This window comes from Nilaparvata lugens, chromosome 6, assembly GCF_014356525.2.
Source record: "Nilaparvata lugens isolate BPH chromosome 6, ASM1435652v1, whole genome shotgun sequence".
Classification (NCBI taxonomy): Eukaryota; Metazoa; Arthropoda; class Insecta; order Hemiptera; family Delphacidae; genus Nilaparvata; species Nilaparvata lugens.
The window spans coordinates 21781712-21809483 of NC_052509.1; the positions used below are offsets into that span (position 1 = coordinate 21781712).

At 33.0% G+C, this 27772-nt stretch overlaps 3 protein-coding genes across 9 annotated transcripts in view; 1 reads left to right on the top strand and 2 right to left on the bottom strand.

Annotated features, from left to right (window-relative positions):
* Positions 1-27772, bottom strand: part of LOC111048197 (protein abnormal spindle) — a 274644-nt gene that overhangs the window by 128326 nt on the left and 118546 nt on the right. The window lies entirely within an intron of this gene.
* On the bottom strand, positions 5650-7683 carry LOC111045710 (flotillin-2). The gene has a single exon (XM_039430433.1). The coding sequence runs from the start codon at positions 7329-7331 to the stop codon at positions 6057-6059; it is 1275 nt and encodes a 424-aa protein (XP_039286367.1). The 5' UTR covers positions 7332-7683; the 3' UTR covers positions 5650-6056.
* LOC111045709 (CCR4-NOT transcription complex subunit 4) overlaps positions 7898-27772 on the top strand; it is a 36137-nt gene continuing 16262 nt past the window's right edge. The window contains exons 1-7 of one of the 4 annotated variants that reach the window (XM_022331158.2): positions 7898-8066; positions 9177-9205; positions 9700-9807; positions 16828-17091; positions 18159-18245; positions 18924-19113; positions 21380-21512. In XM_022331158.2, the coding sequence (XP_022186850.1) occupies positions 9700-9807; positions 16828-17091; positions 18159-18245; positions 18924-19113; positions 21380-21512 (782 nt within the window). In that variant the 5' untranslated portion in view covers positions 7898-8066; positions 9177-9205. Of the gene's footprint in view, positions 8203-9176; positions 9206-9699; positions 9808-16827; positions 17092-18158; positions 18246-18923; positions 19114-21379; positions 21513-27772 lie in introns of all 4 variants that reach the window. The other 3 variants (XM_022331160.2, XM_039430429.1, XM_039430430.1) reach the window with 3 other exon arrangements.

The window sequence follows — 27772 nt, forward strand, 5'->3', positions numbered from 1 at the left end:
TAACTCAATCCTGAGTGGCACGCCACACTTTCATGTACTTTTCATTCTGAGTGACATTTCACACTACTTAGGACTCTACTATTCTCAAAGTTCCATATTCGATTTTGTTTGAAAAAGTTTTGCATTCTAAAATACACCGACAGAGCATCATTCTCTTTTCTCATTATTTTTCACTCTGCAACCCAAAGGTATATCGTCCTGGCTACGTTAAACTATAATATCGTGGCACCGAGCTGCGCTCGTTATTTTTATTAATAAAATGAATAAACAATAATTTATTATTAAAATAATACACAACACAATTCTCTAAAATGATCGTGTTTATATTTCACAGCTGGTCATATGTCATCTTATGAATTTTGGGGATGCGATATTTTGATTTTTCACATACTCACTCGCTCACTCACTTTTTTACTATATCCACAGCTGTTTCAGCCAAGGATGAATTATCCTTTTAATGTCGTTCAGCGAGTTTTCCCAAGGATGAGACCTAGTGCAATCGAATTTTTATATCATAAACCTACTATGTTCCAAATTTCGTGAAAATCGTTAGAGCCGTTTTCGAGATCCTTTGAACATAAATAACCAGATATAAATATATAAAAATACAGAAATTGCTCTCTTAATAATATAAGATATGACTTGCATGCAGTAAAGAAGTGGATGATCAGCGATCAACTCTAAGTTAAAAACCGTTACCTCTTACTAGTGTTATGTAATTGTTAGGGTGTGATCACATTGCATGCGTATATGTACAACTGCAAGTCGAATCATGCATAAAACAAAATTTAAAAAGTGCCATTGAGCCGCGTTGTGACTTGCATGCAGCTGCTCACACTGAACCGCGCAACCAGCAAGTGCAAGCGTTCAGTGTGAGTGTTTCTATTGCTCTTTCCAAATTTTGTTTCTCTTCTACACGCTTGGACATGCATAACCAAACTTGCACTTTCAAATATACACATTCAATGTGATCGCTCGATTACAGTATAAACTTCTTGCATATACTGTCAGCAGAAACGTCCAATTTGTGGTTGAATGCGCTCTTCAAACCTGGCGCCACCTCTACACTATGTACTGCCACAGTACCTAGGCGTTATTATTATTATTTTGTCATGTGAAACTATATATTATGAGCTTAGCTCTAACAGTGTATGACACGTCAATTAAATCTACATCTACTTTTTCCAGCCCTGAGGTCACAGCAATCTCATAAAAAATCTTAATACTGAAATCACTCCATCCACGCACGTTGCGCGTATCTTGTCATAGCCCAAGTCAAGCCCAACAAAGCCGCGGAGGCCAGGGCGTGTTGCTAGATTTACAATTTTCACATTTATCCAGCAAAACGCCCGGATAGAGCACTGTCTTCAAAGTTTAAATCTATAAATGAGTAATCTCATTCCCGCTGTAACCCCCGACTGAGAGTACAACTAGTGATTCTGAAAGATATATATTATCTTCAACTAATAAAGTGCCCGAAACTAGAATATTTAAGGTGAGAAGAATCTCAATCAGTCACAGATTAGTAGCTAATAAAAATAATATAATCTGAGTCGGTATGATACTAAATGACCTAATCATGATAAAGAGCTGAATATAGTAGTCTCATTAACTTGGTTTTATTGAATTGTTGACTTCAGTGGAAAATTAATTAGGAAATAAGTTGTAGCATTCTCTTATTGAATATGGACAAGCTTCAATCAGTGTATCTTTTAAGGCTGCTATAAATCCGTGATAATTACTTATATTTTTCAAAAAACCTGGTAGAGAATTGAAAACTTTAAGCCCTACATAATGTGGTCCCCCTCCAGTCATGTGAGTCTGTGTATTGGGTATTGCAGAGTGATCGCTATATGTCTAGTGTTGTACCCATGGGAAAGGCTGTTATCCATGAATCTTTGTCTGTTTTTGAAAACAAAGGAGGCGATCTCAGAAAAATACAGAGCCGGTACAGTAAAGAGTTCTAGTCGTTAAAAAAATGACCTACACGACACTCTAGAGTCAACTACTTCAATCAACCTGATGGCCTTCTTTTGCTTGCGAAAAACTCTCTGTACATTTGTTTAACTCCATCCCCAAAACATAATACTGTAGCGAATATGTGATAAAGAATAGCCATGGTTGACAGCCAGTGATGTATGGAAGTTGCCACTCTTGCAATTGTTTTCAAGGCAAAGAGTGATCGACATCAAGTGCTTTCAAATGGCCATCCCACTTAACATTTCTCTGCAGCTCCACTCCAAGAAACCGGATCAGATCCGAACAGTGACATTCCCCTCCCGCATCAGAACATATTGTCTTCACAAAGTTTCCAACACCTTCAACTGTAGCAAATTTAAAAAAATGTGTTTTTGTCAAACTCAATTTGAGATAGTTACAGCTGAACCAGTTACTCAATTGGTTAAGTACCCGGAGGACCCCCCTGTCTTGAACTTCAATACAATTCTTGCCTTTTATGAGCACTGTGGTGTCATCCGCGTACAGAATCAGATCAGAGTCAATGTTGTCAGGCAGGTCATTAATAAAAATATTGAAAAGAACCGGACCCAGAATTGAACCCTGAGGGACACCACACAAGGTTCTCTTCCACTCAGATGTCACCCCAAAGCCATTATTTCCTTCCCTAAGTCTAACCGCCTGAAATCTATCTGATAGATATGACCTGAAGAAATTCGCAGATTTGCCATTAAACCCATAAAACTCTAACTTTTTTACCAAAAGCTCATGGTCAACCATGTCAAATCGCAGAAGAGACCTAGCGCACTCTGAGATCCATCCAGAGCTTGTAACACTTCAGTTACCATCTCAAAAATTGCAGATTTCGTTGATCGGCTCTTACGGAAACCAAACTGATTTTTGTGAAGTATAGAATGACTCTCCAAGAATCCGATAACCTGATCAAAGGCAGCTCTCTCATAGATTTTTAAAAAAATAGTTAAAAGGGCCACAGGGCGATAGTTTTTAACGCTCTTTCTATCCTCCTTCTTGTACAGGGGTTTAATAATAGCAAACTTGAGCCTCCCAGGAAATTCCCCACTTAATAGTCATAGATTTATAGCATATCTTAGAGGCTCCAAAACACATTCTGCTTTTATAATTGCACTTGGAATTTCATCCCACCCAGTTGATCCAGTAATTTTTAATCCTAAAATTATTTTTTCCATCTCACTTTTGCCTAGCTCCCTAAAATAAGAACTGACTCCTTTGTTTCTGAGCATTTTTTAGAAGCCCCAAACTTTTTTCCAGAGACCGAGGTCTAGAGACGTCTTTACCAGCCTGCAGGAAATGATCTTTGAACAGGGAAACTATAACTTTAGGATCAGTAGTCTTATTGCTCCCATTATTTAATTCTAAATTTGTGAGTTCCTTTTTCTTCAAGCCAAGCTCATTTTTAACAACCGCCCAAGTACCGGCATTTATATACGCGGATTTATGTATGAAGTCATCATTAGATTGCTGTTTAGCAGCAGAAATAACCTTTCTAAGAATCTTCTTACAGCGTTGAAAGTATTGCAAAAACGTTGGGTGCCTATTGACCATAGACTCTATGTTTAGCTTTCTTTTCCAAGCACATGACGTTCTTATTCCTCGAGTCATCCAATGTTTATTGATAGTGAAAGATTTTTTGATTTGAAATTTTTTACCGGGAAAGCAGTTAAAAAAGATGAATGAAACTTAGAAAAAAGCAGTTGAACGTGATTTCAGCCGAAGATGTATTGTAATAAGTCCCAGTTAATTGCTCTTAATAATTTCATAAATGTTGCAATGGATGACTCATTTATGATCCGCTTCGAAACATAAGTATTTCTATTGAGTTGACATGATTGCTTTAGATAGATGAACAATCTGTGCTAGGTGATCCGAAATTCCCAAATCCACCTTTGACTATAGAAAGAATCCTCTCTATAGTCAAAGGTACAACTAACAATATCCTCCAAGCTAGCATTTGTTATGACATTATCAATACATGTAGCAGTCTGCTGAGTTGAAACTCTAGTAGGCACATTTGAAACAAGTTTAAATTATTAGAATTTGTTAAATTGGTGAATTCAATTTTTTGGATGATTCCTTCAACAAGTCAATATTAAAATCACCACAAAGAAAGACTTTCCTGTAGGTATCTAATAGTGCCCCTATTGATATGATCAAGAAGCCTCTCATAGGCGTTGAAGAAAACCTGGATATCACTGTTTGGAGTTCTGTAAATGCAGCCACGGTATTAACACCTAAAGTTGAAACGTCATAGTATATAATATCTCCTCACAAATTCCATTGTGCCAATAATTTTGAAAATAAAAGAATACAAAAGTGAAGAGATTAATGAGAGTTCTTGAAATTAGTTGGAACAAATTAAATTTTCTATGGCATTACGGTATTGTAAAATGGTTTGTTGAAAATTTCATAAATTAGTAGTACTAATAATACATTTTTCATGAAACTTTCTTAACATAAATAGTTATACCTTTATTAGTAATATTTTATATAAAACAATTTATTTTCATAAAACAACTAGCCTATAGACTACACAAAATTATTTGACTTGGAGGAATATGCGGCGCAGAGAAATGGAGGGAGATCAACCAATTACAGTGATGAATAGAGTCACAGGTAGAGCGCAGTTGCCAATTTGTCGATTACTCAGGCGACTGTACTTTCAGAGAAGAAATATCGTAAGTGTATCATGAGCACTTGAACACTCGCTAGAAGAACAGCAACATCGCCGCCGCTGTATCCCATCCTCACTCTGCTACGCATATCCCTTCAAGTCAAAAGTAATTTTGTACGAACTATAGGCCTTCTATTATTTTTACCTGCTTCAATTTGAATACAATGTTGAAAAAACTCATAAGTTATGGTCATTTTTTCCTCAACTCTCAACAGCAATAAATCATTTTAAATGTATTGTGATGTGACAAGAAGATCAACCACTTAAAGAATCAAGTAATCGATTAATTGATGAAATTTTCCATTCAACAAGCATCTAACAAGTAAAAAGGTGAGTTGGAATTGAAAAAAATTACTTTCAATAATTCTAAATATTTTCATAAAATTAATACCTATTGAATTATAAACCAATACAATCAAAATGTATTTCCTTATAGATAGATTCTATATTCAACTGAAAATCAATCTTCAAATTTAGGATGAGATGAATAGTTGACATCCCTAAGCCCCGAACCTTTCCCAGGAGGAGTCAACTGACTCCCCAGTTCAATGTCTATAGTTGAAGTTACTGCACGGACCGGCAGAAAAATCAAATTATTTAAAAATAATACCTAACAAATTAATGTTATCTGAAAAATATTTTTTAACTCTGAAACAATTCTTATTATCATAATCATTTTTCAAACTCTTAAATTCTCTATTTTAAAATTGAAAATAATGTACCTATTACAATTAGATACGCATCTGTATATTTAGATAAAATATTGTTAAATTTATCGGGTTTAATTGATTTTTTAACAATTCCTTCTCTCTGCCGATTAATGTGCAATACTCTTTTTCCGACTGTTAAAATTAATATAACTTCAGTGTGATATCCAATTTAAAATTTAATAGTACCTTCTTGCTTTTCTGTACGGTACCATAAAAGTATCCTTAATCTGACACTTTGCAACAATTTTGGGATTAAAAATAAATTTACATTGGTATTTCACAAATCACTATTTTTATTATTAGCTTTCAACGTCACATTTACAGATTGGGTATAAAATTTAAAAATGAAGCTGTCATCACGTACACACACTAGATTGATGGACTAGACCTATGGTAATATAGTTGAGAAGCATTTCCATATATCATCTGTTACAAATATAAATGTATCTGTGAGATTCAATGTAAGCAAACTAATTTTGTTATTAACATGAACATAGCCCACACTGGAAACTAATATTGCTAAGTATTAGGGATACAATTATTATAATATACTGGTTCTTCAAATTCTGAAAATTACACACTATTAGATAGGGAAGTTTTTAATCCTAAAACAGGATAGTAATTAAGAAAAGTGGCAGTTTTAAATTGGCTCAAACTTACTTTTCAAAATTGGTTTCAAGTTACTTGGCTCCAGGTACTTTGCTGAGTACCTTGGACAGATCAACACCTGTGAGGGCCTGAAGAGCTGGAGGGAGTTGACCTGCTAATCGGTTGACTTCACCAGTGATATTGTCATTGCCTCCAAGAAGAACAATCTCATCAGTTTTTGCAAGCGGCGCACTTACCTCCGCAGCTATCTTTGGAAGAGCGTCGAGAACCAAACTCATGATGGCAGCTTCTCCATACTGTTTGTAGACTTCAGCTTTGAGTTTCATCTTGGTGGCCTCTGCTTTTCCAACACCAGAGATGGCAAGTGCTTCGGCTTCTCCCAACTTCTTTATTTTCTCAGCTTCAGCCTTTGAAGCCTCAACCGATTGAGTCCTTTTTCCTTCGGCAATAGTTTGAACTTGGAAACTCTCTGCTTCTGCTGGAAGACGAACAGTAGCATTCAATTCCCTTTCTTTTCTCATTACTTCTTGTTCTTCCACTTCAATGTACTTCTTTCGCTCAACAACTTCAATTTGAATCTCCTCATTTCTTATTTTTTGCCTGATCTTAGCTGCTTGTAGTTCATAGGCCAATTGAGATTCAGCTTTGGCTGTATTGACTTCCTTGTCAAAGGTAGCTTTCTGTAATTTATACATTCGAGCATAGTCTTCAATTTTGGTGTCAGTATTGTATTTGATATCCATTGCGGACTTCTCACACTCGGCTTCCCTTATTCCAGCATCTCTGTTTGCTTGAGCTACACCTACATCAGCGTCTCTCTTCACAGCGGCTGTTTGTGCTTTACCTAGAGAGGCCAGGTATTCTACGTCGTCATAAACATCTTTAATAGTGAAAGAGAGGATCTCAATGCCCATCCTACCTACATCAGGTGCGGCCACTTCACGGACTAGAGCTGCAAACTGATCTCGATCTTTATAGACCTCTTCAACTGTCAAAGTTCCCAAAATAGCTCTTAAATGTCCTTCCAAGGTTTGTAGTACTGTAGTCTTAATTTGACCGACAGACTTTCCTAAGAACTGCTCTGAAGCAATTTGAAGTAATTCATCTGCTTTCATTATCTTGCACTGAGCAACCCCCGTTACTGTTAGAGGCACTCCTTGAGATGTTTCTACCATTTCACATACTGGGTTAAGGGTAATAACCTCTAGAGATAAGTGTTGAACATCAGTCACAAACCACCAGGCCCAAGCCCAACCTCCAATCACTATAACTTTTCTCGTAGAACTGCAGCATCCTCCGGAAACAATTAGTGCTTCATTTGGACCAACCGTGTGTATGTTACCCATGATTTTTTATTTTTTGGAACAGCAACGCCTTGTAAACGGATCAATCACAACGTTTTCCTTGTAGAGTTAATTGGACAGTTTGTTATCAGTAGATGAGTATTTCTTCCTATAAATACCACTGTATTTCGAGTGTACATGACATGAACCTATTATAAAACATTTCCTGTGCTGTTTTCATTAAAACTTTACTATTAGATATAATGTTAAGAGCACTAAATAAAAAACAAATTGTATTCAATTCCACACTTATCGGCTATTTTCCTCAAACATAACAAGAAACAACCAACTAAAGCTTGATGTTCAATGTTGATGTTGAATAACAATCATATGACATCATTTCAACATTTTTCCTGCAACGGGATTGGTCAAAACAAGAACAGGTTGTCCACAAGTATATCAGGAATTTTATAATTGAAATAAATATCTTCATCTGACTATAACATGTAATACTTGATGAATGCTTCGTGAATAATTTTTTTCTAGAACAAATTAATTTTTATCCTTATGTATTTCATATATGAATGATAAATAATAGATTTTATATGATTCTCAACTGCATTGCGCCAACAGCTGCGCAACACAACTGATTTCATCAACTACAACTACTACATTATAAATTTCCTGGTTAGATATTCTGCTCTTCAATTTATAGAAATAAATAAGTAAACATTGTTTGTGATTTCTCCGGTGAAGTGGTTTTGTAAATTACTCAAAAGTCTTTACGGTATTATTCAGGTGAGTCAAATCGAAAGAAATTTAGTCTCAATTTGATACAGGTTCAAAAACTTCAAATTAGCCTCTTTCGATTCCTAGCCTAGTCGGGCTGTTAGCTTACGTTGTCTAATTGCTAACCTTTATTGTTTAACTTTTGGTAATTTCTTTGTTTTACATTTTAAGAAGATTCAACTATTTAAATTAATTTATTTTCTATATCGTAGTAGATATACTTTAGAATTTGTACTTTCTAAGATGTTATTACCAGCTGGATTGTGTTTGACGTATTCATAAAATCTCTGAATCTGGACTTGAGAATGTTGTCCAATTAATTGGTGTGGCAAACTTTAGACAATTCAATGTTGTTTTATTAATTAATTCAACCAATTTTTGTTTATTTAATTGTAAATCAAAAGCTTAGTCAATAGATACTTGGGCAATCCTTTGTTGTGATGCTACTTATATATCACTATTACGGTACAAGTATTGATTTCTAAACATTCAATTTCAAATTTATTACTGTCACAATTTCTGTTGACCCTTTGTTGTTTAAGATTCTAATGCAAAATTCGTGAAAGTATTTATTGTTGATTGTAAAATATAACTATAGATAAAATATCTATAAGAGTTGGGGTATCCCACCCATTGATTGTATATTGGCTTATAGGTTATTGTATTCTTAATAATAATAAAAAATTAATCATATTTTCTGTTTTAACTTCTATATCAATATCTAGTCCTACTTATTAAATCAAACTTTAAATTTATTTACGTGCAAAATATAATTCGTCATCAATATTATTTTATGACATCAACATTTTAAATATTTTTCTATCAATTTGTAATTGGAAATTTATTATTTTAAAATCATCTATGTATTCTTTGTTGATTTAATCCTTTGTTATTTAATGTGATCATTATTTTGAATAATTGAAATGCATTTTATTTGTTTTATAATCTTGACAAACTAATATTTACAATGTTATACTATTATATTTTGAAACTTGCAAGTACTTGATGTATGATTATTGCTTTATAATCTTTATTATTACAATTTGCTTATAATTATAAACTTAATATACGAGTTATCATAATTTAACACTTCTAATAAACGTTATCAATTGATTTCAGGTTATCAAGAGCTTGCTTCAACAGTAAAGGTAAGTTTGCTTCTACACTATATTTTTAAATTCATCATTGTCATTTACCAGTTATACAATCTTTTGCCAGTAGTTTGATAAGCCTATAGTACTTTTTGTTGCTTGTAAAAAAATATTAACGTGTTTCAAACTAATTTTATTTATTATTTTTGAAATAGTGAGTAATATTTAGTATTAAATTAATTAGGTGCATAAAGGAATCACTAAAATGAAGCCCACTGGGACACGTCAAGAAAATGTAAAATAAAAACAGCTAATGACTCTTAGCTGTTCAAATCTAAACCGTACCAAAATTCAGTCCTGGATATGCCCTGAATTTGATTTGAGTGCAATCTCTTAATCATATAAAATCAATATCTCTTGATTAAAGACTAGTAAAACAATTTTTATTATTACTGAGGCTATTTTATTGATATATTGGTCGATTTTCAAAGTTAAACCAGAATTCAGAAAGTTGACAAAAAGACTCTTTCTTTTCAATCTGTTCATTTCAGATGTCTGTGCTGAATCAAAGCGGAGAAGAGCAGGTTGAGTGTCCCCTATGTATGGAACCGTTGGAGGTCGATGACCTTAACTTCTACCCATGCACTTGCGGATACCAGGTACGGTAACAGTTCTAAGTTTATGAAAAGTTGTAGTCCAACCCTGTCGCAGAGGAAAAGATTCCATCTTGTAATAATATGTCGATTCTGTGTGCCGGCTTTTACCGTTCTCTTCCATTGTTTTGACATTTTCCTTAGCATATTATTTAGTTTTTCTACAAATATTCATAGATTAAGCTATTAACATTGGGTTACACCGAGCTTAATATATTATACCTAATCCCGGAACAGGGAAAATCACATGCTCAGATGATTGAAAATAGTATGTCTCGGTGGGTGCAACCCTGCATAAATAAAAGAACTATCATAGTTTTAGATTTGTAGACACCTTACCAATGCGATTATTGACGTAAGAAATCTGTAAACTCCGACTTCAAAAAAATTGAATTCAATAGGTTTTACACTATACTTGAGCTGGAGTCTTGCTTGTGGCTGGTTACATAGGGTGTCCCACCAAGGTTGTAACAGCCGTTGATCATAGAATCTACTCGACATTTCTAACAAAAAATTTTCAGTAAACTTTTCTCCTATCGACCTTAGTTTTCGAGATATATAGACTTTTCTATATTTTCAGAATATTCCTACTTCCGGTCATTAAATACTCAATAGCTCGTAAACTACTGGTCGAATTTCAATTTCAAGGGTATTGTTGGAAAGAGAAAAACATTTCAAACAAGATAAATGTAATTTTATTTGTTTTTAGATATTTTGTAGTTTTTTATTAGGGCTTAAACTTGAAAAAAATGCTATTCTTCAAATGCAATATAGTGGTAAGTATAGTGGTTTCAATATTTCAAAAATTTCTCCATTTCATAAGCTTTCGAATGAGTATAAATTCGAAAAGGTAAGTTCCATGATAAAGTGTTCAAAACTGCTAATATCTGGAATGAACACCTTCAAAATGAGGAAATTCACAAACAGCATGCATCCAGTGGTGATCCTAAGGGTGAAATCACCTGATTTCTCTCTGACAATATTCACAAGTTTTAATCAACATTTTAACATTCTACAATCAGGCCCGGGTTTAGGGTGAATAGCGCCCTGGGCTACACACAGCTTTGCGCCCCCCTCCATTTGAGAAATCCGTGGATATGGAAAAGCAAATGCAACAAGGCCACCAAAGTTGTGTGCTGAGATTTAAAGATTAATACAATACCGAAAAATTCAAGTTAAGATAGTAAGTACTGTGATATATTTTATAAATACCTTGTAATTGAAGTCTTTATGAATTTGAGTTTTGCATGGCAATCAAAGCTTTCCTTGTCCTGTCCACATTTTGCTGGCTGGTTCAATTTCATTAGATGTCTTTCTTAGATGGGTGGGGAAGGGTAGATTGTCTAGGTCTGACGTCTAGACAATGAGTCAGCAACGGAGAGCATAAAAATTCCTGTTAGTCTACTGTTTGTTTACTTTCCTCGCAATGAAGTGCGCTCTTTTCGTCGCTCTTTCTCTCACATAATTATGTTCTATTTCAACAAACATTTAGTACTGAATAAATACGTCAATATTCAGTCAGTAGCTAACCAAAACAGAATAATTTTTGCGGCTACAGAGTAGTAGTTTCCAAATATAAATTTTCTCTACAGTGGAATATAGCTTAACAAATAAGCAAATGAAAGATATTTTAAAAAATGGGAATTTGGGACCCCAAATATTTGGCGCCCCCAAATATCTTGCGCTCTGGGCTATAGCCCAGTCAGCCCATATATAAAATGGGGCCTGTCTACAATGATATGAATTTTTCAATAACTTGCATCATTTCCTGTACCATAAATCCTGAATAAAATAAAAAGAAGTGTATTTTTCAGCCTATTTTCATTTTAGTTTTCAGTGTGCTTTCCAGTTAATTGGCATGATTGTATCAACTTTGGCTAGGAGAGAAGTGTTCGCGTTCATTATCATGAAATTTACCTCGATTGAGTACTTGAACATGTTATTGGTGTATGGAGAGTGTGGATGCAATTCAAGAGGCAGAGGGAGTATACAGGAGACGTTTTCCCAAGCGAAAACATCCATCTCATAACACATTCTTAATATTGACAGATGTCAAGATGGTAAGGGTCTATGTACTAGAGGCCCGTCCTAATTTCTGAAGCTTTAGATAATCTTATTCTGAAGTATTTCGAGCAGAATCCTCGATCCAGCATCCGGCGGGCAGCTGGGATGTTGGATGTTCCATGAATGATAGTTCAAAGATTATTGAAGAAGAATAACTTTCGACCATTTCATGATACCCCAGTTCAAGAGTTGAATGAACCTGATACTATTTCAAGGATGCAGCTTTGCCGTTGGATTTTAGCACAAGATTGTGTTTCAAACATTTTATGGACAGATCACAGATAAAAGTACGTTCACAAGAACTGGTGCTGTAAATTTCCACAATACACATACATGGACCTTTTATTTTCCCTGCAAGAATAAATGGTGAAGTTTTTATGGACTTTCTTGTCAATGAGCTTCACGAAATGATGGAAGACGTGCCTCTCAATTTGAGGCAGAATATGTGGCTCGAGTTGGATGGCTGCCTCCCTCATGCTATAAACGTCCGTGGGTGGCTTGATAACAATTATGCTGGGCGGTGGATTGGCCGAGGTGGACCCATAAGTTGGCCACCACGCTCAGCTGATCTTTCTCCAATAGACTTATACTTTTGGGGGGTTGTGACAAGTAAAGTTTACAGAGAACCTGTAGAGACCAGGGAGTAACTGATTCTCAGAATTCGATTGACGTTTAAAGTAATGAAGACACGGCCCAACGAATTGAGACGGGCAACTCAAAGCTTGATGAACGGCAGCAGAAGTTGCATAAACAGAAATGGAGGCTATTTTGAATCCCTGTAAGCAGTAAGCATGATATGAAACTTGATTACCATCTGAATGATTGCAATCAGTTTTTTTAATTCTGTCATTCATCTACTTTGAATTATTATTCCATGAATAAATTTTGTTGGATCTTGTAAAAGTGTATGATTAATATTTTATGTAGGATTTAAGCTATATGATACAGAAAATAATTCAACAATCAGGTAATTTCACACTTAGGATCACCACTTGATGCATGCTGTTTGTGAATTTCCTCATTTTGAAGGTATTCATTCCAGATATTAGCAGTTTTGAACACTTTATCATGGAACTTACCTTCTCGAATTCATACTCATTCGAAATCTTATGAAATGGAGTTTTTGAAATATTGAAACCTCTATAATTACCCGGAGAAAAAACGGTTTGAAACTTGACATTGAATTTGAAGAATAGCATTTTTCAAGTTTAAACCCTAATAAAAAACTACGAAATATCTAAAAACAAATAAAATTACATTTATCTTGTTTGAAATGTTTTTCTATTTCCAACAATACCCTTGAAATTGAAATTCGACCAGTAGTTTTCGAGTTATTGAGTATTTAATGACCGGAAGTAGGAATATTCTGAAAATATAGAAAAATCTATATATCTCGAAAACTAAGGTCGATAGGCTGTTACAACCTTGGTGGGACACCCTGTATTTTGGGTTTCATTAACTTATATTCTCATTTGACTTACAATATTCATGAACAGGAACAACGCTCATTAGATTTTCAGTTGTCATAAACTGGATTAGTACAGCTGTTAACATGCCCCAGGAAAACACATTATAAAATTTAACAGAAAATAAGATTTTAGCTCTTTACTAATAATAAGAATTTCCATTATTTTTAACTTGGTGTTGTATTTTTTATCATCTTGTATTTTAAAATTTCAAGTGGCTTCCAGTTTACAGTAGTCTATAAAATACAATTAAAATATCTATACGATTTGAATATCTATAGAAATTTTAAGTTGCATCAATATTTCTTATGAGAGTTCATTAGTTCGCTAGATATCAATTATCTTGGAAGAATGGTCTTATTAGATCATTCAATCAGTTCAGAAGGCTTTACATCTTGATTAGAAATGATGATGAGTACGAAATTATTATTTTAGTTTGTTCAATTGTTCATCTGCTTGTGAATGACATTGACTTTCATTCAGTTTCAGAATAATGGTACTTATAAATGACGTTGATCGTGCCAGCTGTCAAATCTCTCTCTCTCTCTCTCTCTCTCTCTCTCTCTCTCTCTCTCTCTCTCTCTCTCTCTCTCTAATTGGACAGAGTTTTCAATTGATGAATTGAATCAGTACAGCTTGAGTTTAGATATTCACTTTCTTGGTTATAGTCAGTCATATTTTATTTCTCACTAATAAAGTTGAAAATAAAATTAGTTGAATACATATTAGTAGCCTACTTTGATTTTGATTTTTATGTGAGTTTTGATACTATGTACGAGGGTCATGTTGATCACATTATATCATTAGACACTGACTTTGACGGAGCTGAGCAGCTTATCATCCCCACCAAATGCCCTGTGATCCACAAATGCGGCCAGACCCACAAATATGACTTTTTAGTCTTATGAATAACATCATATTATTTATAATTTTTCCAGCTTTTTAAAATGAAACTTTCACTTGGAATCTGAAGAATCTTGAATTTATCTTTCTTATTCCGACTATCACTCTAATCTTCATTTCTATCAGCATTCTTTCTCCCAGAGCTGTTGTTAATATATTTAATGTATGCGCAGCACATTTTAGCCACAATCACAGGACGTGTGTTTTTTGGACGCGGTTCAATGCATTTAGTTCTATCTTCAGCGAACAGGGAGAATACTCACACTTAAGCTGCGTTTACACCAAAGTTATTAACAAAATGTTAATAACCTAATCCTTATAGATCCTATTAGATTGAACATAACTTATCATACACATTATGAACATATGTGTTTGTCAAGTCCCATTCAATCACATTCACATTTTGTTGATAACTTGGTGTAAAGCTTTGCACTTCTCTGAGCATTTTCAGGTGGTATCAATATACTACATGAAAACTTTAAATGAGCTCATTGTCTTGATATATGTATTGAACATACCCACCTGATTTAGTGTTGGCCTAAGTTTGATACATACAAATGAATGGAATATGTTTTATTGTAACCGCTTCTGAGGTCTTCAGAAGCATTACCTTTGTCACAATATACAATAATAAACAGTTTTGGGTTCGATTCTCTCCCAATCATTTATTTGATGTTGTGATTGTGTAAATGGAAATAAATAAATAAATGAAAAATGTCATAAGAGAGAGATAAAATATATTCAAATATATGATATCCTGGTCTTGGGATACAAATAAAGTCATTCAAATAAAATAAAAAAGTATCAGTAGTTGATAACAGTATGTACTTTATGTACCTCAACATATTAAGCATTTTAAAATGTCCTATCAAGTTCATAGAACTCCTGAAAAGTATAAATAAGGTTTCTAATTAGGAATAGCTTTAGCCTCTTTTTAGTTTTGAAAATTTGATTTTGTAAACCTTTGAATTGTTCAGAGAGCGAATTGAAAAGCTTCACAGTAATAAATAAAAATCTGGTGTTGTACACTCACACAACTTTCCTTGCTCATATTTGAAACTATGATCAGACTTCTGTATATGTGTATATATAATTGTTTTCAGAGTACTTTTTCCTTTGTGTAAACTGTGAAATTCGATGATTTTTATAGTCGTCATTTTTGTAAAGTCGTCAAAACAGCTGTTCTACAGATGAAATAACTCGCCTATGTGTTCTTTTTATGAACTGCGCTACCTACCTACCTCATGCATGAGAAGGAGGTTACTAAGTTTATTTCTCAAGGATGGGGTGGACCCCCCCATTAGTTTCCCAGAAAGAAGACTCATGCCAGTTGATAGAGCTGATAAATAACTATACAGGGGATGAATTTGAAAAAAATCGGTCAAGTTATTTTTGAGAAAATCGTGAAAAACATGATTTTTTACTAATTATCCGCCATTTCTCTCAAGAATATTACGGAGCTCCTGCAATTTTCCCAGAAATGAGACTCGTGTCAGTTGATAGGGCTTATAAATAGCCTATCCATGGTATAAATTTGAAGAAAATCGTTAGAGCCGTTTTCGAGAAAACCAAGAATAACATGGCTTTTTAGTCATTATCCGCCATTTTTCTCAAGAATATTACGGAGCTCCTGAAATTTTCCCAGAAATGAGACTCATTTCAGTTGATAGGGCTTATAAATAGCTATCCATGGTATAAATTTGAAGAAAATCGTTAGAGCCGTTTTCGAGAAAACCGTGAAAAACATGGTTTTTTAGTAATTATCCGCCATTTTTTCCGCCATTTTGAATTCAATTTTATTGAATTTCTTATTGTCAGATCCTCTTGGCATAAGGACCTTAAGTTTAAATTTCAAGTCAATCGGTTAATTAGGAATGGAGTTATCGTGTTCACAGACATACACACACACACACACACCACACACACACACACACCACACACACACACACACACACACACACACCACACACCACACACACACACACCACACACACACACACCACACACACACACACCACACACACACACACACACCACACACACCACACACACACCACACACACACACACACACACACACACACACCACACACACACACACACACACACACACACACACAACACACACACACACACACACACACACACACAGACCAACACCCAAAAATCATGTTTTTGGGCTCAGGGGACCTTGAAACGTATAGAAAACATGAAATTAGGGTACCTTAATTTTTTTTGGAAAGCAATACTTTCCTTATCTATGGTAATAGGGCAAGGAAAGTAAAAACGTATAATATGATAAATTATCTTGTACATTGCACACATCATTATAAAAAAGAGTTTTATATACTACTCTTTTATCTTTATTTGGAGTAGTTTTGTATTAGACTTCTTTTTAGCGATAAATTGTTTGCTTTCTTCTGAATTCAACGGTTCGGCTGGCATCGAACTAAGATATCTCTTGAGCATTATTGACTGATTTACTTCAGTACTAAAACTTGCTATTGTTGGTTGCTATTGAAGTTGGCTTCCTCCTTTAATAGGTTTGGGTACTGATACAAGCTTATCTGTTATTGTTGATTGGTTTTGTTTAGATCTGTCGATTCTGCTGGCACCGGATCAGGACGGACGAGAACGGCCTGTGCCCGGCCTGCCGCAAGGCCTACCCGGAGGATCCGGCCGACTTCAAGCCACTCTCACAGGAGGAGGTGGCGCGACTAAAAGCAGAAAAACGGCTCAAAGATCAACAAAGGAAACAGAAAATCACCGAAAATAGGAAACATTTAGCCAATGTTCGTGTCGTGCAACGAAATTTGGTCTTTGTTGTCGGTCTACCCGTCAGACTTGCTGATGCAGAGGTTTGTTCCATTATTATGCATAGTCTTGATAAAATCTGATGTAGGCCTATGTATGCTTGTAATACTGCATCTACATGTTGGCGCAATGAAGGCTAATGTCGATCAGCGCCAGTGTCAAACCCATTGATAGAATTGTTCAGAAAGTACTAATTATTTATATTTATCCAATAATTTTTGGTAGAGTAGAATGACTTCTTTATTTGTTGAAGTGGCGAAGTTTGGACAGTAATGTCCACTCTACCACTTAACCACGAAATACTTCGTGGTAGTGCTTCTGTAAGTTTTTTTCCATTTTTTTTTTTGCTAAATATCAGACAGATAGGCCTAGATGACGTAAGTCTGGGGACTGGTGCGTTAGAAATAAATTCAGAGATGGCTCGAATCATTGCCAGACACCCATGACCGGTTCAGCGAAAGCAGACTGCAGTTACGACTCTCTTGACTGCTTGGCTACAAACAGTAGCAATGTACTGTATATGTAGAAGTGAATTAAATTTCAAAAATATATAGATGAGTAATTAATAATTATAACATCTGTAGGATCTTTAATCAATGATTGTAATGCCAAAAAAACTTTATAGCAAGCTTATAGATTTAATAAATTGTGATGGTTGCTTTAGTATTATATATTATACGTAATATTGAGTTTAATATTTTATATTATTAGCTAGAATTCAAATCAATAGTGTCTTGGAATCCAACTATTGTGAAATGAGAATAGGGTTTGACCCTCATACCAGATGTTTATAGGTTGTAAAAACTTAGTAATACATTAGTAACTGCCGTATTCAATTTTATAGATGATATTTTCTTCTAAATTAGTACCCTACTTTTGTTTCAATTTCTGAAAATTATTTTGGTACCAAACATTCAATATACTATTTATTATGACTTGCAAACAAAGCATCTTGTTAAATTCATCATTATACGGTGAAAGCTTAATTTTAAAGTTATGTTCTGTCTATATCTTCATTAGCTGTATGACTTGTGTGTGTTTGTGATACTCTTGTGTTATTGTATAGTTTGTATTGTTCGATGTCTAATCTGGTCAACCGTCTATTTTGCAGACATTGAAGAAACATGATTATTTTGGAAAGTATGGGAAAATTCATAAAGTTGTCATCAATCAAAGCACATCCTATGCAGGTTCACAGGTAATTATCACTGTTCGAGTCTATTAGTGATATAATATTCTATCCAGACCAGTGAAGTGATTAGATAAATTATGTATTTTATTGAATTGTTATTTCATTCATTCAAGTGTGAATTGGTAAGTGAATACATTATTTGAGTGTCTTCTTTTTTGAATGAAACAATTGAATATGTTTGAATATGTATGTATGAAAGAATTATTCTTTTCTCCAATATGATGACTTTTTAATAAATTGCATAGGATCGATAGCTTTCATTTGTCTTGTTTGAAACAGCACTTTATGAAGGAGCTTTTCTAAGCAGCTCTGATGAACAACAAGATTGCTTCAGCTGTATTTTGTGTAGTTTACTTTGTCTTTCCACTTTGACTCAATGAACATGATTTTATTCAAAATAAAAACTTGCATACATGAGGCATATTTGTTTTGATACAAACAGTAAGTAATTTTGTCAATATTATGATGTTGACAGCCAATTAGGACTAGTATTAAATTTATAGTGACTCAATAATTTATTAAAAGTAATGTATGTATTGTAGCGCTAAGGAGTAAGTAAGTAATGTGTATAATGACACACAAAGCAAAGCTGGCTTTTGTCAAAATATGCTATTTCAGAATGATCTACAATATATAAATATGTGTGAAACGTTGGGAAATGAAAAGTGATAAATTTATTTTCAGGGTCCGAGTGCAAGCGCGTATGTAACGTATCAGAAGCCGGACGACGCGTTGAGAGCCATACAAGCAGTAAACAGCATAGTGGTGGACGGACGCACCATCAAAACATCTTTAGGCACCACAAAGTATTGTTCACATTTCATGAAAAATCAGTCGTGTCCGAAAGGAGATTGCATGTATTTACATGATTTTGGTAAGTTTAAATTATCAATTTTATCTTACATTCTATTGCCATTCACTTTCAACATTTTCTTTCCAAACATGTTTGCAAACCTGTTTGCACAGTTACTTTATATTATAAAGTTGATATTATTTCGACCATTAACTGTGGATGTGAATGGAATATATTTTTTTATAAAGAAAATAATTTATAACTACTACCACTTCTACCTATCAATCAAAATTTGTCTGGCTCATTGCTATGTTAAAATCACAATTCAGGCCATATACTATTGATATTGTAGCTTTGATTTGTTGCTATGGTAGTTAGATTGCTAGAAAAATGATTTACATGGCACTTAGATTTTTTTGAAATATGAAGAAATTGAAATTCTAATATATTTAGGCTATCCATTTAGTCTCAAAATGTGGAAAATGATAGTAAGGACACTAAACCTAGCGTGACTGAGTTGAGCTATATGTCCTAACTTGTTCAACCACAAGTGAAACATGTCAAACCTCAGTAAATATACATATCAACCACAAGTAGTTACATTGCCTTCTTATTTCTTTTCATTGTTTGCCGTCTTAATACTGGTAAAGTATTAATCAATTTTCTTTATTCTTCATTTTTACAAAAAACGCATTAACATTGTATTGAATTTTATATAAAGACTAATGGTTAATATCGGACCGAGCTTCGCTCTGAAGTACAGAAGCATAGAAAATGTATTACGAAAGAGGAAATTATAATATATTTATAGTTTATACAGAAAGGTCTATCTAATCACAGTGGATTGAGATTAATACCCAGTGGAATGAAAAAATCTCAGAGGCCTGGTTGCACAAAAGCCGGTTAAATTTTAATCCTGATTAATTTCACGAGAACCAAATCAGAGAAACCATTTTAAAAAGACGGCTTCTCTGATTGGTTCTCCTGGTATTAATCAGTATTAAAATTTAAATGGCTTTTGGGCAACTGGCACTAATTACCTGATTGAATGATTGCAATAGTTCAACAGCTGAGTCATAATTTGCCCCCGCTCACTCATTTCCACTACTGTATCGACAGACGACGAAATTATCAGCTGTTTTTCCAATGATGATTTAATTATTATCCTTTCAATGTACTTCAGCGAGTTTTCCCAGGGATGAGACCTAGTGCAATCGAATTTTTATATTATAAACCTACTATGTTCCAAATTTCGTGAGAATCGTTAGAGCCGTTTTCGAGATCCGGTGAATATATATCCTATCCTATTATATTAAGCGAGCAATTTCTGTATATATTTATATATTTGGTTATATATTTATGTCCAACGGATCTCGAAAACGGCTCTAACGATTTTTACAAAATTTGTAACATAGTAGGTTTATGATAAAAAAATACGATTGCACTACGGTAGGTCTCATCCCTGGGAAGATCACTGAAGGACATGAAAAGGATAATAATTATTCATCCTTGGAAAAACAGATGATAATTTCGTCGTCTGTCGACAACAGAAGGTGCGTGTATGGGAGAGAGACAGAATTATGTTCAGCTGTTGAATCAATCAGCTTATCTCACGAGAAATATTATCTAGAAATTTTATTCGACTTGATCAAAATAATCTGATTTGCTGACATGACATGGTATATCATTCTAAATTAGAGTGTATCATAATTTTCAAAGTTAATCATTATTTTACAGTTTTAAGTTATTATTGAGTGTTATTTTGTTATTCAATTTGGTTTGTATACAATCTAAATTAGAACTTTTCTGTTTTCAAATGTTTGGACTGAAAATTGGAATTCAAAAGTGTATGGAACATAACCTACTTTTTGGACTACCATATTTATAGTGTATACATCAAAATTCGGGGAAGAAACAGTTTTGGGCTGTGCCTGTTGGTCCTTCCCCAATCAATTGAAAGAATTGTGGTCTGTGTATCAATAAATAAATAAATATAAACTATGCTTTTATGCTTCTATGCTTTTGTACTCTGGAGCAAAGCTCGGTGCCCCGATATAACTTTATAAACAGAAATTTCTCGTTTAATAGTATAGGATTTGACCCACCAAAAGATTTTACATCGGTACTTTGAAACCCACATCCATATATTGTACATTAGATGAGGGATATTCAAACGTTTACTTGAATTTCAAATGCTATTAAATTATAGTGACTGTGAATTCAAACTGTCTGCATTCCCCATGAACAACATGAGTGCTCCACCTACAACTAAACTGCCAGTTTTAAGTGAATTCTACCGAATATATCCTTATGCATTAATGCGACTTGAATGTTGTTTTTGTATCAGGTGATCCGGAAGCCAGCTTCACGAAAGAAGAAATGCAGCAAGGCAAGCATCAGGAATACGAGAAAAAATTGCACGACCAGTTGATCAATAGCACTTGTACGAATACGGCCACAACTACGACCACCCTAAATAGGTACAACTGAACCAATACAACATTATTCTAACAGTATTATCAATTAATCTATTACCTGAAATACTAAGGTAGTGGTGCTATGCTATACAGTTACTCTATTGTGATAATGACAATGTAGGTGTAGGTTACAAAGTTATCTTAATTTCGTAAATATTATTACCAAAGACTGATCTGGAATAAGTTTCGTTGGTACAAAATGTTACAAGTAAAAATTAAGAACCAGCCATTCGATTAATTTATTTCTATTCTATGGGAAATTACTCTTGAAAACTAACGTTACTGTGAATATTTCCATTATTTTAAATTGGTTTCGGTTATTTTGCATTTGTTCAGAGTTGATATTTTGTTTTTAATATTAATAAATACATAGGAGTATCATTACAAGAATATTTTTTTTCGATTTCTTCAGTTTTATTATTTGTTGCTACATGTGTTCAAGTATTTTTTAAAACTGAATGGAATTGTTTCTGAATCACTTCTCTTTGAAATTCTCTCGAAATTTTACAATTTCTTCTGCTACACTAATCTACAATTCGTTCTGTTCCATGCATGTCTGCTTTGCATCTTCTTATTTTTGCTTGTTATTGCTTATCTTGTTCCAATCTCTACCAAATTCCCCTTCATTTCGCTTAATTTCTTATTTCCGAATAATTCTGAATGTTTTCCATAAGCTTGCAGCATGACTAGTGACATTTATGCTTGCTTGTGATAAGTGTTTGATAGTGACTCACTTACTTTTTTACTACAGCAGACAATTCACTGTTGTCAGCTGACTTGTCTAACTTTGTGTTTTTCTGTGCTAGTTTTATGATTATTTGCTTATCTGGTAACTTTTCACCGTGCGACAACTTGTATTTTTTGGAAATTACAAAGTATGGGCAGACAATATATATCATTCAAATATAAATAAAAAATAAAAATCCAAGTACCCTTCTTTTTTAAATTGTTTACTTATGACATAATGTTTCGGCCATGATACCATTATCCATGGCATCATGGACGAAACATGTCGTAAGTAAACAATTTAAAAAAAATACATAGATTTTTATTTTTTATTTCTATTCAAGAGTAGCTCTCTCATTTCTTTCAGCATTTCTTATGTTTTGTTCTTATATTTGATATACAAGTAGATATTTGTATATACAAGTAGATAACCGTTTTCTAAACGTAACAAGACTATCGTATGAGCTTTTGGCCTCTTTAAACTCTGCACTATATCTTTGATTCCATTGCAATCAGGAACTGTAATTGAATTTATTCGCGTACAAGCATTATTACAATTGAAAATTTGTTGTATTTGATTTTTTCTTATGAGAACTTTACAGGAGATGTCCTGTAATGCTTTGAGCTTGCATCCAGGTGGTTACTAATTATTTTGATTGAATATCCAAATGTTCCGCATGTTATTTAGATAAAAATGGTGGGAGATTCCATATCCGTCTACAAACTGACAATTTTTGAATGTTCAGTTGTTCATTGAGTAAGAATCACCTTCATACCCAAATTTAACATAAAATATAAAACTGGAAATTTGTTGACAAATCATTAATTTTCCCCTGAATTTTAATCTCAGTTTTTTTTGTTGGGACTTGTTCAATATATTAAAGCGTATAAAAATGTCTTTATGTATTTTCTCAGAATTACTGGACATTCTGTGAACTGTAGTTACACAACACAGTTTGATAAATAATTCTAGATATCGAAATATTATTTACTGCTAAATAATCCAGTTTTGCTTAGAAATGCACAATACATAATTTATAATGATGGAAATGACTTATTCAGATTGTACTGAAAGGTTCATAAAATAACTATTTGTTGAACTTGAATATCAAAAATTTCATTTGTAAGTTATATAAATATATTTTACCTGAAAACTCAAAACTATACTATAATAACTATTATGTATTTGTATATTACTGATATTAATTGAGAAAATATTGTAGAAGAATCAAGTTATTTTTTATTGTATATGGAAATCTTTCTTATTCCATATTGGTTGATTTTAAATTCATTTTTATCTTGATAATGATTTAAATTATTATATTGATTTGAATATTTCTCAGAATTAATGTGGTAGTAAATATAGATTCATTTTCTGTATTGAGTTCTTTAGAATTAGAAATACATTCTTATTTATTGGTTGGATTCACCTATATAAATTTGTATAGACTATTCTTTATATTATATAATTGATTTATCCATTTTTAGTTTATTGTCATACTCAATTGTTGTTATCAAAATCGATTGTGGAATTATTCCATTAGAATTAAACATTGTTGTGCTGCATGCATTATTGAAAGTGCTCAGTATTGTATTTGTAAGATACTATTGAGTTGACTTGAAAAAATCCTGTCTTTTGGACCGGTGTGATATTACAAACGTTTAATTGATATCTCTGGGTTGTAATAATTTATTCAATGTTTATTTCAACAAAGTAATTCAAGCATGCTTTTTAAGTATGATTGGCCCATTCTAAAAAACGAACAAACAGAATATTTGAATAATTTTCGGTATTACCGGTATCTATCTGTATGGATGAAAGTTCGAGTTTTTTCAATCGAAAATGTATTAGCTATGCAAAAACTCTCTGAATGTTGATGATGATTCTCAACGAAGTATTTATTTGAATCGATCAATTCTTATTTCCTAACATTTGACTTGTACGTCACCAGTGTAGCACAGAAAAATTGTCTTTGGAGCTTTTCCTTGTTGACTTGAATTTTCGAAAAGGAAAGAAAAGACTGCGTAATTCCAACGATTGTAAAAATTTAATATTTTTCAAATTTGTATTGACTTATTCATTCACTTGTTCATATGTGATTATTCAGTTGATTTGTATGTTTCATATGAACTGATTGAACTTAATGAATATTGTTGAAGTAAACAAAAGAAAAGACTGTCCCACATTTTCTAGATTATTATTTGCATTTAATAAGTAATTTATTCCTTATCAGCTTTATTATTAGTAATTTTCACATAAATCGACTATAATGTATTAGCTTTCATTCTTCATGAAGCTCTCTCAGTATTATATCGTCAAAAATACTGACATACTTGATTATTTTTTTCATAAATGAGTTAAGACAATAATATAAGTTTAAGTTAACTTGCATAACAATAATTGTTACTTACGTAACAATAAATTAAATTTGTCTTTGCATACTTAATTTTGTGATTTTAATTTTCAAATTATTTTATTTCATTTGCACATGCAAAATATCAGAACAACAATAGGGAGAGAAACAACAGAATTATACTCTGTCCAGCGATGAGCGCTGGAAGATTAAGCCGACCCTCGCTCCCCCACGCGCAGGCACACACGCCCGGCCTACCTGAGCCATTGATATACTATGTATACTACTTAGTATACAGGTAGACAGACCGTCCCTTTACTCATACACACAAAAGGAGACTGCGCTTGTGTGTGTGAGTAGTAGGAGGGTCGGATTAATCTTTCAGCGCTCATCGCAGTCTGGACAGAGTATATTCAAAAACTTTAATAGTAAATAGTTAATAAAACAGTATAAGAAAAAATTACATGGGTTGGAAGTTGCAACAATAATTATTATCAATCTTGTCTTAATTTGCATAAATGATTTTGTGTCATTCTCTACTTTCTTTAGTGATTATCTCGTTATCCACAAGTAAGATACTTTCCTTTATTTTTTTCTATTTTCAAATTACCATAATATTTCTTTGAATCAACTCATATTTTTGATCTCAACTGTACTCAAATTATGTTGCACTCTATCCTATTTTCAGTATTTATGTATGTGTATTTTTCCTATTTGGGAGCTTAGATCACATCTGAACTAAAATTTGTTTCAATAATTTTTTCCCCAAATTTGAACAAATGAAATCCTACTTCTAAATAAACCAATGAAAGTGTAAAGATTTATAGTAAGATTCATATAACGTGGCAGCTTGAAGATACCATCTGCATCCTGTCACGTTATTTTAAGAGACCACAAATTTAGTTCTAAACTCATTTAGGATAGTATTCTTGTTATTGTTAACTATATTTTTTAAATATTTTTGTTATTCCTTTTCTATGTAATTGAAAAATTATTCATCAATTTTAAAAAGGACATTTAATTGTCCTTTTTGAAATAACGTTATATTCGTCCATAATATGGTTAAATGAATCACATATTGAATTCCCTACTTGATTCAGATTCTCTATCAAGTACCCTACTTCTTTAGTCCTTACCCACCATTTATCACTTGAATTTGTTTGATAAATTCATGAAAGGATTTGAAAATCCAGAATTTCATCATTTTCATGGCTAGATGAAAACTCATGACCCTTCTTTAGAAATTGTGAGCAGTATTTCATATGTGAAAAGAAACTCTAGAAACCATTTTTGTGGCTATGAACTAAGAAAACTTTGATCAATTTATCAAAGTTTGATCAAAGTTGAAAATTACTATTTTAATATTCTAAATGTTCAATCTGTAATTCCAATTGTGTATAATTGCAATGTAAAAATGTGTTATAATTACTGTAGAACTTCAATTTATTATTTGTTTGATTTTATCACATGATTAATTACGTTATGGACTGTTCAATTCTGTAAAATATTTCAAATTCGCATAATAAAAATTTTAATTTTCCATTTTCATAAGTTATTTTATCGTTGTCTCTTGCACCTTTGTTTGTTTTTGTGAACGTCAACCTAATTATAGTATGTTAATTTCTGAATTATACCAAACATATTGCAAGAGATTTTCAATCATGAATACAATACAATTTCGAAACTTGATTCGTAATATTTTCATATATTTATCAACTAGTGATTCATGCTAATTTGTAATGGATTAGATTCATGATAATACTTCACGAATCTCCTTATATCTAACACAAAAGTATTATTTTATGAAGGATATGCTTAAATATTCTTATATCTAACACAAAAGTATTATTTTATTAAGAATATGCATAAAGAAAGGGATTGAAAATCTATCAAATCTATTTTCTATGCATTACGCTCAGTTTTAATTGAAATATTTCCAATACATACATGAAATTATTCAAATTTAAGATAGAAAACACTTTTATAACTACCCCGAGGTAAACAGTACGGAATGTCATTTTATAAGAATTATGTTCTATAATTAAATAATGTAGCGTCAGACTTGTAAAAGGTGAAGGTCTAAGAGAAAAAGTAGTCTTAATAATGAGGACTAGTCCAATACTTAATCGAGAGGACAGTCCAATACTTCTGACAGATAATCTCCGATTAGTCAAGTATTTACTTTTCTTATAATCCAACTTTATTTCAAACAATATCTTTAACAATACCAGTATTTGATTAATGTACTTAGCTTTCTTGATCTCCACTACTGCTTGAATGAAAGTAAAGAAATACTCTGAAAAATTATGTTCACTAAATTTTAATATGTGACAGGCAGGCTACTATTGGTTTTACAGTATTCTAATACTAAACTACTTCAAATTTATATGTATATATTTCTTATTTAATAATATAAACTAGTAGGTACACAACTAAATAATTTATCAGGAGTTTTATTATTTTCAAATAAATTTAATTCTACGTGAACAACGCACTTTTAATGTGTGCTTTGTTATGCACATATAAAAGTTTTTCCTGAATAATATTTACTGTACCGTACATATATAATAGTATAATACTACAATTACTACCAAGGACTTCATGTCTCATCGAGGTGGAAACGCAACATCTTATTTAGAAACTTTCGGAACGATTTTGGTAAAAAAGGTACATATTCGAAGCTCAATATTTAATGGGTGCTAATGATTTTTTTCCAAATTTAACAAAGAACTGCCTTTTTCAAGACGCATTGGACTGCATAAGCTCAATAAATTGAAAAATGTTGTTCAATAATATTATTGCCTTGAAGCTCCCCTATTCGTATTGTTCTCCAGTAATCCTTCAATCTATCCGACCTTTTGCGACGCTCTTCATCAGAAATCACCATCGCCCGTCGTTGGGTAGGTTCCCGCTGTTGAAGCTTTGTGCTTTTCAGCTTCTGATAGTTTCCGGACTTCTATTCTTCATATCTTCTTTAATTTTTTTAATCCACCGGCGCTCAGATTTTCTTTTTAGAAAGAAATTTACAATTTGTGGAAATCCTGGAAGAATCAGTTCTCAAGAGATGTCCAAAGACAGATTTTTTCTTTTCCTCATCTGATCAACTACTGGTTCTGAGTTTCTATACACTTCTATCTTTGAAATAGGCTCACAGAATCCATTAGAACTGCTTTATAGTAGAAT